Source organism: Dermacentor silvarum, chromosome 1, assembly GCF_013339745.2.
Source record: "Dermacentor silvarum isolate Dsil-2018 chromosome 1, BIME_Dsil_1.4, whole genome shotgun sequence".
Lineage (NCBI taxonomy): Eukaryota > Metazoa > Arthropoda > Arachnida > Ixodida > Ixodidae > Dermacentor > Dermacentor silvarum.
Window position 1 is genome coordinate 271,061,746 of NC_051154.1, and position 12,508 is coordinate 271,074,253.

General features: G+C 47.0%; 2 protein-coding genes across 2 annotated transcripts in view; one reads left to right on the plus strand and one right to left on the minus strand.

The window, feature by feature from the left end:
* The window catches only part of LOC119440408 (nose resistant to fluoxetine protein 6), a 539,389-nt gene that overhangs the window by 348,520 nt on the left and 178,361 nt on the right, over positions 1–12,508 (plus strand). The gene's annotated exons all lie outside the window — the stretch shown is intronic.
* Positions 1–12,508, minus strand: part of LOC119437155 (importin-8) — a 48,985-nt gene that overhangs the window by 23,183 nt on the left and 13,294 nt on the right. Inside the window, exons 4-6 of the mRNA XM_037704230.2 lie at positions 10,874–10,968; positions 5,638–5,808; positions 3,390–3,434 (exon numbers count right to left, since the gene is read on the minus strand). Of these exons, the coding sequence (XP_037560158.1) occupies positions 3,390–3,434; positions 5,638–5,808; positions 10,874–10,968 (311 nt within the window). The remainder of the gene's footprint in view (positions 1–3,389; positions 3,435–5,637; positions 5,809–10,873; positions 10,969–12,508) is intronic.

Here is a 12,508-nt window from a genome sequence, read left to right on the forward strand (position 1 = left end):
ACAATCTAGCATTGGTGACGATAAACCGAATGTCAAATACATTGTAACCACGGAGACTGAGGAAGCAACTTCGGGCACTCCCCAACATGACTAACAGAGCATCCAGACAACAAGAGAATCTTGCTATTTGGCAGCGGAACTGTCGCTCACTACATAACAAACACGCTACACTCACACAGTACATCAAGGCGGCGCTAGTCCCACCCTACCTCATTTGCCTGCAAGAGATCGGGAAAACACTGAAACCCATCGCTTGTTATCGTCTTTACGTCGACGTTAATCACCCAGCTGTAGCGACCCTGGCAAGGAAGGACTTAGCCATAACCGCGACCATAATACCGGGGGTCGAAACACACCATCAAATAGTAACAATTTGGCCGGTCAAGAAAGGACGCCCTAAATGTGTATTAGTGCACGTGTACAGTCCCCCTAGCGAACGCAGGGCCCACTTCTTGACAATCCTGAACCACGCATCCACACTTCTTTCAAAGTGGGACCGACTGATTTTCCTTGGCGACTATAATGCATGGCACACCGAGTGGCGGTACGGGCGAGATACGAGCAAGGGAATCAATCTACTCAGTGCCACCAAGGCCCACGAGTTACTGCTGCGCACACACCCTGGGATTCCTACAAGGATAGGCAACAGCGTGACTCGGGACACTACACCGGATCTTACCTTTATCAATAACAACGGTGTTACCTGGAGTAACCTCGAGGAAAACTTAGGCAGCGAGCACTACATCCTATGCACGACGGTGACCACGGCAAAGGTCCGCCTAGCCTTGGGGACGGCCAGGCTGATGGACTAGAATAAATATCGAGAACGCCAGCAGACAGCCCCCTTGACACCCACTACGGCAGAAGGATGGAGTAATTTCCTAAAGGAACTCTATACTGCCACCACTAACGAGCTCCAAACCACACCAGAGACACCGGCTATAGACAACCACCTAGCTCATCTCTGGGAAGCTCGAAGAAGTCTCAGCAAGAGGTGGAAAAGACAGCACCACACCCGTAACCTAAGGCGACGAATCGACCGATTGGCGGAAGAAGCAAACACCTACGCTCGAACACTCAATTACAACAACTGGCACAGCTTCTGTGACTCCCTCAGAGGCACACTGAGCACCAAGAAGACATGGACCATACTGCGATGCATGCTGTGTCGGACCAGTACGCGCACGGAAGCGGCTAATGTCATGCAGCGACTCATAGGAGAGTACCAAGGGATGGAGACTGAGCTGTTGCAACAATTCAAGACCACCTACACCAGTGAGGCTCAAACACCTACAACAGCACCCAAACAATACCATGTGGAAGCCAACGAAGATCTGGACGCTCCCATCACCTTCGGGGAAATTTACGCACCCGCGCACACTTTCAAAAAGAACACAGCACCAGGACCAGACCGCGTCACCAATGCGATGCTTCGCAATCTCAGTGACACGGCCATCGGACAGCTTGTGCATTTGTTCAACTATCAGGTCTGGAGGAAGGGAGGTCGGGTACCAACGCCATGGAAATCGGCCAACATCATCATGATCCCAAAACCTGGTAAGCCGCGAGAGATCGGACAGCTGCGGCCCATCTCATTAACATCGTGCATGGGCAAGCTCTTTGAAAGAGTCGTGCACACCCGGCTGGAGAATCACCTCGAGCGTAGCAGCCTTCTTCCGGACTCGATGTTCGGCTTTCGCAAGGGAGTCTCTGCACAGGAAGTCTTCCTCATGCTGAAAGACGAGGTCCTCGGCCCTCCCCAGGCCAGCCTAGACAGAATCCTACTCGCCCTTGACGTTCAAAAGGCATTTGACACCATATCTCACTCCGCCATACTAGAGGGCCTTGAGGACGTCAGATGTGGAGAAAGAACATTCCATTACATTCAGGACTTTCTGCGTGACCACACCGTAACAATTGCGCTCGAAGCGTCACGGTCACTCCCACATGAATTGCCGGGCGGCGGCACGCCTCAGGGTGCAATATTGTCTCCGCTCCTATTCAATATTGGAATGTGCAAGCTCGCCCAACAGTTACAGGAAGACGAAGACCTCGGCATGGCAATTTACGCCAATGACATTACGCTCTGGGTGACCAAAGGCTCATACGGGGACAGACAAAACACACTTCAGCAAGCACTAGACACGGTCGAATCATACATAAAACATGCCGGCATGAAATGCGCACCGAGCAAATCAGAATACACACTATAGGTCGGCTTGACGATGTTGATTCCGCCTACTCGACTCAACTGCCTGACGACACGATAAGTCTTCTCGTCGACAGCATTACTCCTGTTACCACAGCCGATTCGTCCTCCTTAGAAGCGTTCCTTCCGTCAATTGATTCCGAACTCCCACCTGCCCAGCGTACCCAACTCTTGGAACTGCTCGACCGCTTTCGGATGTCGTTCGATCATAGGCAATCTTCCTTGGGCCACACATCCTCCATCGTTCACCACATTGACACCGGTACCCCATGCACCCCTACGCGAGCGTCCAGAGTTTCTCACGCTGAACGCCGTGTCATTGACGAACAGGTCAACGACATGCTTCATCGTGGCGTAATACAACCCTCGCACAGCCCTTGGGGCTCCCCAGTTGTGCTGGTGAAGAAAAAGGACGGTAGCATTCGATTTAGCGTTGATTATAGGCACCCTAACAAGATCACACGAAAATATGTTTATCCGCTGCCCCGAATCGAGTCAGTACTTCTTTAGATGGGTACATACCAGCTTGAGAAAGCACCACAAGTTTAGTAAGAATGGTCTGCTGTGCACACAGCAATGTGCTCACAGCAAACTGTCTGCACTTACAGTGAATCAGATAGGAACCCAGGGTCCCTATCAAAGTACCATTACCTCCCAAAAAACAGCCATAAGGCAGTGGTGCACCGACGGAGGGGGGGGGGTCGGTTGTTGTAACCCTCCCCCTGAGGCCAAGTATACCCCCCCCCACACGTCCAGCCCCACCAGTTCGACGTGTCCCTTCAGTGCTCTGTTCACATTGTCGTTTCAATTCAGGCGGTGGCTTGAGGTCGAATTTTCCTGATTAACAAAAACACTCTATCATTGTCTTAATTACTCACTCTTAAATTACTTTGAGTACAACGCCGAAGAAATCATCATCATCATCCTTAGTGTCATTATTATTATAATTATTAGGCCTTTTATTTGCTGTTGAATTCCTCTGGCATAATATACAAGTAAATTGCTTATTATGCAAAGTGCTGCAAAGGGTGGCTCAACGTATCCGAGCTGTGCGATGACACTACTATCCACCTCCACACACACACGCAGCCGGAGCAGTCCCTAGGAATGAAAGAGGCATTCACGTGTTCCAGTTTTATAAGTGGACAGCACAGGGAAAGTCAATCAGCGAGGAACTTACCCCGTTGTAGGGCTTCTAGAAATTTGGAAAAACAGCAAAGCCAACCTGTACAAGTTTGAAGAGAACAGAAAGAGGCACACTGGTCAAGCACTCCACATGCGCAACACAAGTGCCACACTGGACTCTGTTTCATACTTTGCAGAAAACGCTGTGGAACCTACACAAGCAGTGCAGTCCTATATAGACGTCTCGTGGTGAATTTCTGTGCAGTGCTCACAATTAGGATGAAGAAGAAAATACACACAGGACAGATATATGTACCGTATTTCCCGGTCTATAAGTCGCAGTTTTATATAATACACACCCACCTCAAAATGGCACTTTTTTCGGAAAAAAACTTATAAGTCGCACCGGCGTATAAGATGCACCTGTTCATTCGGTAAGCGATTAAAAAAAAAACGATGTTTCACTCAGTGAACGCGGGTCCTGCGCAAGCGTATGGGTGCCATATATTTCCACTCCAGGCACATTTCTGCCGTCATGGTTGCCGTGATGCACCGTATAAATTTGTCCAAGGGCGTTAACATCATCCCATGCGCCGTATGCTGTATGTGCGAGTGAAAGCGTGCGACGGTGACCCGAATCGCACACAAGAGAGGAAAGCAGCGTGGAAGGAGGGGGGGGGGGGGCTTGTACTCTGGTAGCAACTGCATAGTTTGCACAGCGACACGTGCTGTCTCTTGACAGCAATCTGCAGAAGCGATGACTTCGGGGTCGGCCGACTCGTGGTCGGCCTGCCGCCCCTTGCGTTGCTGCTCCGTCATTATCGCACGACGCTCGGGAACTCGCTCACGAGAAGAACCCGGCACCTCGATAGCGCGCACAGAACCCGTAGCAATTAAGTCAACCAGCGCGCTTCGCGTGGCTATAACATCGAATCCGATTTTGGCGGTGGTTTTCCCGAAAAAACGTACATAAGTCGCACCGTGCTATAAGAGGCACCGACGAAAAATTCAGCAATGAAAAAATGCATCTTATACACCGAAAAATACGGTAATAGTTATTCTGTAGAAAGCATTGGAGACCTAGAAAAAAGTCGCTCTGTGAAATACGCAAAGTGAGACTTCCATATCATTAGTCATTAAAACTGAATGAGTCAGTAAGCGTTCATGGTGAATTTCTGTGCTGAGCTCACAATTAGGATGAAGGACCAAGAAGAAAATACACACAGGACAGTGACTTGACGATGTGAAGTGTCAAACACTCTGCTAAACAAAGGGAGCATTGCACTTGCGCCACCTGGTCCTTCCCCTGGCAACTACAGTCAACCGTGCGCGCGGCCTCTGAGAACCACACCTTGCCTCACTTGGAGCGCTCGGTCTGCTTGCGAAACCACTCTCTTCTCACAGTGCATTAGTTCTCTACTTTGTACACATAGAAACTGGGCACACGTTTGATTCAGGGCATTTTGTATCGGACAACTACTGCCAAATGAATCAGCAGTGTGTTTTTGCATTTTTGCTGCATCTTGTTTAACCAGCTGGATAATTCGATCAATATTGTCGGTCCTGTCAGGGTCGAATCAATGGAAGTCAACTATGTTCAGCATTTGCACACCCCTAGTGAAAAGCACTTCAAGCGCGACCAGCAGGCTACAGGCATAACTCAATCACTACATTGTGATGGTCAATTTTTGCTAGCTGACTCGCTGGCATTGAACTAGGAGATGTGTTCAGTAATGAAAAGGATGTCCATTCAAATCAAGACGAGCACTGTGCAGAAACAGCACTACTAAAGGAGTAACAGGGACCTTAATTTTTAGTAGAAGTCTCACGTGCGAGTTCTTGTAACAAGTTGCAAGAGCTTATCATTCGCAGGAGATGACAAATGACACAGTTTCCACACGAATTTTGTGCAAAATACAAACGAGGGTAGCCCATTTCTTCACTAAACAAATGCATGCACTGAACACTTGCTTCAAATGCTGCTCATCTGCAAGCGAACGCAATTTGTAGGCAGCAAGCAAGGCATTGTGAGCCAAGGGTCCACTCCGGTAAAAAGTATGTGCTCTTCACTCTGCAGAGCCCCCTGGATAGCTTTGCTGTGCCACTGTTTTCTTATGGCCAAGTGCTGAATGGCACAGGGCCGTCTCTGGCAGTGGACAATGCGGTCATTGTAGAACAAGGCTGCACATGCAATCGACAATGCACGGTTATCACTGGGGCAGTGACTTAACGATGTGAAGTGTCAAACACTCTGCTAAACAAAGGGAGCATCCACTGAATACAGAAAACAAGCAAACACTTACAAGATGAACTTGAACAGAAGTTGAACAACCCTAGGTGGGATGTAGAGGTGCTGGTGCAGGTGCTGGTGCAACAAACGGATCACTGCTAGGTGGATTCGCTTGTTGCGTAGATTGATGAAGAGGTCTGCAAATTCTCTGAACTCCTTACTATGAAATCCAGCACTGGCATACCTGCACACGTCATTTAGGGGAAGGTCATTTCCGTATTTATCCTAAGGTAATGTTTCGTTAAGAACAACGAAAATGATCGTAGCATGGGTCAGATTTTCACTGACCAGGCCTACGCAGTGTGGATCTTATTCAAATATTTTGTTAATATATATGAAGATTTCAAAAACTCCCAGCTGAAAGCCTACCTTATAAAAGAAGAACTATAACTTTATTTGATAGCCTGGCGAGTTATTTGGGGATTTAAAGTAATGCAATTTTTGTGCAAGCAACTTATAAAGAAAACATGCTTCCAAATAAAACATAATTTGACCCTCCCGGTAGGCTTTAGACAGCTCAAGATAAAGAATTTGCAGAAGAAAATGTACAAGCAAGTCTACTTCTGAGGCAGTGAAATACAAGAATTAATAACAATAGGACAAACTCCTGTCCCTATTAAATTAGAATGTACTGGTATAGTCAGGTGCATGTAGATATTTTGGCCATTTGACTGTGTATGGCTTCAAGGTTGGATGATGATGATGATATGTGGTTTCTTGTGGCGCAAGGGCCAGGTGTGGCCAAAGAGCGCCATGACTGATAATGTTGTGTTAAGCGCTGATTGGTGAGTTGCGATGATAGGATGTAACATGGCTGTAAAGTGGCCTAAAATCAATCGCTATCATAGCAGCGTAAAATTATATATAGCATAAAGTTATGACAGTGATACATGGAGTGGTCTATGGGTATGGTACGAATGACAAGTGATCATGAGGCTAAAATGCGATATAGAAATAGCACATATGCCTCCTTAAGTTCTTCGAGCCCGAAGGCTGGGAGGCAGGTGCTTTCCTTTCATGCAGCTACCGCAGCAGAAACCTCTGTTAGAGGCCGCGCTACGGATTTCCTTGGGCATGAATACTGTGTACATCTTTTAAAAATTCTAACAAGGATTGATATTTAAAGAGAGGTTCTATACCTATGATCATTAGAGGATGAAGTGGAATTTGCTGCCGGTGCTAGTCGAGCAAACGGAGCACCACCTGGAGGATTCCTTCTGTGTACGAACCTCGTTCATGTTTTAGAAAAAAAAAGTTTCACCCTTTAACTGCCACTACCAAGATAACTCGTGAAACCACCCACGCGCACCCCCTGCTACTCCCGAGTATACTCGTGTTGCTTTTTAAACTCACTCCCACTCCCGAGACAATTCGCGCAAAAAAAAATTGGGTTCATGTCCCGCCATCTATGGAGAGGTCACCTAAACACATAGAACGTGTAAATTAAATTTTAGACAACATATGGAGCACACGTGTTTACACCCACGTCGCTTCGTCTTGGCAGAGCGCAGCAGCCATGATAAGTCAGCGCTTTAACGGACGAAGAAATTCAAGAACTGGTGATGAATATCTTTACATGTCCTGTGGAGTGTCATGGTGCATTACTAGCATGAAATTTCCACAGAACCAACATGAAAAAAATACCCAGCAGCGGGTGAAGAGCAGTCAGAAAAAAACCCGGCAGTGAAAGGGTTAAAGAAAGCACAAACCGGGAAAACGTACGATCCAAAGTCACTAAAACATTTGGCAGACTCAACTGTAGATGACATCTACATATTGCTAAGTGTTGTGGCCAGCTCGAACGGCCTGGGACCCGCACTGTCGTTTTTGTGGCTTTTTGAAATTGAGTTATTTTTTGTGCCTGTTTCAAACTAAGTGCACGCCGGGGGATGCTGCTGTGCAGGTGGCTGCTGTTCTCGATCGTGCACGCCTCTCGCCTTTTTTTTACATGGGACCTAGTGGCTGGAAAACATACCATGTAATGAACTGAGTTTGGTGATATGTTGAACATTAGTGCCATAAGATTGCATTTTCCGGGAACGTATGAATTGGTAAAAAAGAAGCGTAAATGTACTACGCCAACTATATGTGTTCTCGATGATGAGCATTGGTGCTGGGAAGTCGTACATAACGGGATTGTATCAACGAGGTTCTACTGTACTGATGTTCATGCTATCAGCCGTCAACATTGTATAGCATCAAAATTTCCCTAAAGCCCATCAATGTTGAAAGTATCCCACAAGCTGCTCAACCAGCTGCAAACAGGGCCTTGCACAGATTATGCTACCGATCGCACAATAAGCGGAGAGAAACGATAGAACAAATCAACGAGGCGGGGCTAAGAAAATTAAATTCCGGTGTCTTATGTTCCAAAACCACGCCACGGTCTGATTTTGAGGTGTGCCGTAGTGGGGGACTCGGTATTAATTCTGACACCCAGGAGTTCTTTAATGTGCACGCAGTGACATAACCTGAGCATTTTTTGCAATCAGCCCCCATTGAAATCCAGCGATATGGTCAGGACCGAACCCAAGACCTCGTGATCAGCAGGGCAACTAGGGATGGTCGATTAATTTTTTTATTCGATTAACGATTATTCATTCATCATTTTAGCCTTTAATAGATTAATTGTTTTCAATGCAGGGTTTTTCATCAATTATTCGATTAATCGAAATTTTTGGCGGGCTTTTTAAAAAGGTTGAAACACAGTTATCTACTTTTCTAGGACCATATTTTAATCTTTGATAGGTGGAACCAAGTTAGAAATACAAGTGTATAAAGTTTTATTTTTTTTGTTAAAGACTGAATAGAGTTGGCACTAGTGGCCTTTGAAAATATAAACACTATATGTTATAAAATGGCACTTAGAGCAGCATTAAACAAGATAAATGCCACAAATGAATCACTGTACAATACAGTTAAACAAGAAATAAGAAAAATGGCAGAAGTGAAAAGTGAAGTGCAACTAAAATATGCAAGGAATTGCAATATACACAGCAGAAATGAATATTACTGGAGTGAGGCGGAAGCCAACGCGTCTGACGCTGGACATCAGAGGCCATCCAATTCGTCGTGCAACTAGTGTTCGTTTCCGGTGCATCACCATAAAGAGCAAGCTACTGTGGCGAGGCGTGGTTGAAAGTGTTATGGCTGCCTCAGTGCAAAGAGATAACGCACTGCGTTGCTTGGCATGTGTAGGTTGGGGAAAGAATCTAATGTCCATGCTTACACTGAACACTGCACTCATAACAAGCCACATTCTCTATTAGCTGTCGCTCATATCACTATCACCGAGTCAATTCGAGCGCTTGGAGGCTGTATATAGAAAGGGACTTCGCTTGGCAATGGGAGTTCCTCGGGCAGCTTCAAACAAGAAGGTTAGTAATGAATCAGATTCTCTTCCACTCTGCCTCTTGGAATCTCATACCTTGTTCAAGCAGCTATTAAGGCTCGGCGAGTCCCCCGCAGGCACGGCGCTTCTCCGGCAGCTAAGAGCAAGAACTCACTCCCATTTCCATGCTGCGCTGAACACCTTCCGATTTTCAGGATTGGGATGTCCTAAACGCAGTCGTCTCGACCTGCCATGGTCCTTTTCGGATGTTACCTGTAGCCTCAATGTACCCCGGCTACCGGCGAAATGCACAATTCCAACTGCCGAAGCTAAGTTCCTTGTACTGGACCACTTCAGCACAGCATATCAAAGCCACCTACACGCGTACACAGATGGGTCGGTGTGTGCACAAACAGATAGCTGCGCAGCGGCATTCTGCATACCCTCCTTTGATGTATCATGGTCTGGCCGCCTGGATCACGTACTTTCGTCTACAACAATACAAAGCGCCGCAATTACCGTGGCCTTGCGAAAACTACGGGCCTATTCTGCACGAGATATCGTGGTGCTGACGGACCCAAAGTCAACACCACAACGATTACATCTTGGCCTACCTTGAGAGTAGTTTACAAGGCAATCTCTAGCGCTGGTCAAAGATCTAATGAGCAAGAAATTTAACGTAAGTGTTCAATGGATCCTATCCCCCATAGGAATTGAAAGAAATGAAAGGCTGACACTCTTGCATGCCTAGCACTGACATGTGTCCCAAAAGCAAAAGCGCCAAGCATTTTTCAGAACTCTAAGGATGCAATCCGTAATTACTTTAGGGCGATCCACAAGACTCCACACCAAACCTGTGTCATCCATGGAACTACTAGCGAGGAAGCAATGTTGTACTGCATCAGAACACACCCCTAAAAATTATGGGGTTTTACGTGCCAAAACCACGATCTCATTATGAGGCACGCCGTACAGGGGGACTCCGGAAATCTGGACCCCCTGGGGTTCTTTAACGTGCACCTAAATCTAGTACGTGGGTGTTTTCGCATTTCGCCCCCATCGAAATGCGGCCGCCGTGGCCGGCATTCGATCCCGCGGCCTCGTGCTCAGTAGCCCAACACCATAGCCACTGAGCAACCACGGCGGGTTCAAAACACACCCCTGACCTCAACTCATAGGAAGCTCGGGCGGAACAATTGCCGGCTGTATGCCAGGCTAACCCCGCCTGCTGCAACACTACCACCACCACCCCTAAAACCATGGTTTAGGACTTTACCCACGTGCTCTTTACTACAGAGCGAAGGAATGTCAATTGGCTGGAATGTTCGGGTGAAACCAAGACCTTCTTTGAATGGCCACACAACCAGCATGCGAGACGGTCGTAAGCTATAGATTTGCTGGAATTGACATGAACTTCTCATTATGTCAAATACGTGCTCCAAACCGGCACGCGTGCTGTGCCGTGTCTTTGGTAAACAGGGAGTGACACGACGATTGACTGGGTTGCTATAGTATGCCTTGATTTGCGAGGGCATCTCAAGCCTCTGGCTTCGGGTGGCGTGGTGGCATGTGCAGTATGGGTGAAGAGAGAGGAAGCATTCGGCTCGGCATCACTCGGGTCTCGGAAAAACAGTCGACAGTCACTCTACCACAGCCGCAGTCACTGCTTGTGCTCCGCCATTCTAGTACGATTTCAAAATTTTCGCGCAACTCATGTAAAACTCTCGAAAACAATTAATCGAAAATGTCTAATCGATTAAGTCGATGAAATGAAAGGTGGGCACCTATGAAGATTAATCATTTTGCGGGATACCTTTAATGGCTTAATCATTCATCGATGTTACCAACCCTAAGGGCAACACTCTAGCCACTAATCTGCCACAGCGGGTGACAAGGCATGGCTACACAGGGCACTGACCTCTCACAGATGCGTATGACGATGTGGAGGGCCCACTTGTTGCACTTCCACCAAGGAAGCTCAGGTCGTTCACCTTCGTCCACTTCGTTTGCCACCTGTAATCGAGAGAATTGTGCTTAACAGCATCCTTGCATTAAGTTCTCGAGAGGCTCCCTCTGTTTATAGACTCGAAACAAATGCATCAATTAGGAATGATGCACTTAATCAGCAGCTTTTAGCCCATCTATCGAGTGACGTGATTAACATGCTTTAAGAACAAGGTCACCACTCAAGTCTGATTGAGAGTCCATCATTCAGAACGTTGATCACTCAACTACACAGCTATAATGAAGGTACTTCTGCATTCCACAGCAACTTATGCAAGTCCTGCCCTTACTCAAGCTGACAAAAGTTCAACTTGCGATGCTGCATGTACAAGAAAATGAAAAAGAGAAAAAGTACATTAAATTACCATTAAATCCACTCTGGTTAATTCGATCCAGGCCGAAGGTCCTGGCCAGTGTCCATGCATCTCTATGGGCCCAAACTTTCGTTATTTCAATACTAAAATTGGCCTTTACCGGATAATTCCAATTTGACCGATAAGCATGCAAGTGCATGACCCTCATGGTGACCCTGATAGCGATCCCTTTGCTGGATCTGCTCTGCAGAGCTTAAGGGACAACGAATGCATTGAACACATGTCAAATCCTGTCGAAACTGCTTATTTATGACCCGCCCTAGGAATATTTTCAAGCAATAACTGTAGCCCGCAATCTTTGATTACGATAATAACCAGATTCTAATGTGTGCCTTTTCTTTTTTAATAAAAATTGGGCAATAAATTGCCTGCACGGTGAAACCAGACACAAAATTAAAACCGCCTTTGCAATGTTTGTACGCTTTGCCACAACACAGATGTATGCAGTGAAGCTGACTTTAAAGGTCCGTTTGATTTGCCTGCGCCACTGTGTACTAGTTCACGGCAGTTCACGAGAGAGAGAGAGAGATAAGCAACTTTTATTGGTGCCAGCAATCACGAGGGTGGCCGCAGCGTCCCTCCGCCTAGCAGACGGTCGAAATCCCCCCGAGTCTCAGCGGCTGCCTCGGCTAGCAGGACAGTCCAGACCTGGTCTTGCTGGTCCGAGCTGAGCAGCAGGGTCGCCCACTGCTGCCGGTTTTGAATTTTGTGGCCCTCGAAAGGAGCCGCCTTCGAGCATGACCATAGAATATGTGGCAGATCCGCCCTACCTTTAGATAATTTGCATTGATCACTGTATTGCCAGAAGATTCAGAAATTGTGCAGCTCGATTTCTTCGGTGCAGGGACAGCACGACACTTGAAACGTATGTCAAGGTGCAGACGCGGTGCAGGCGTTTCGTTTTTTCCGACTAATATGCACGGAGTGCTTGAAGCTTGAGAATTCCTCAACTGCTGGTAGGGCCGGCTTCTTAGGCATAATTATACCCGTTTTTGTGTAGACACAGCAGACACGTACGTAAGCGGAGTTTTAACGGCGCTTGCACATGTGTGCTCTATCATCTGCTGCGCTGCTGTTTCGTACATGTACATCTGCACCATAGTTTCTCCCTGTAATATACTGCGAAACTCTATGGTATGCACCAAGTTGGCACCGACAGTAGAGAGGGTGCAGCA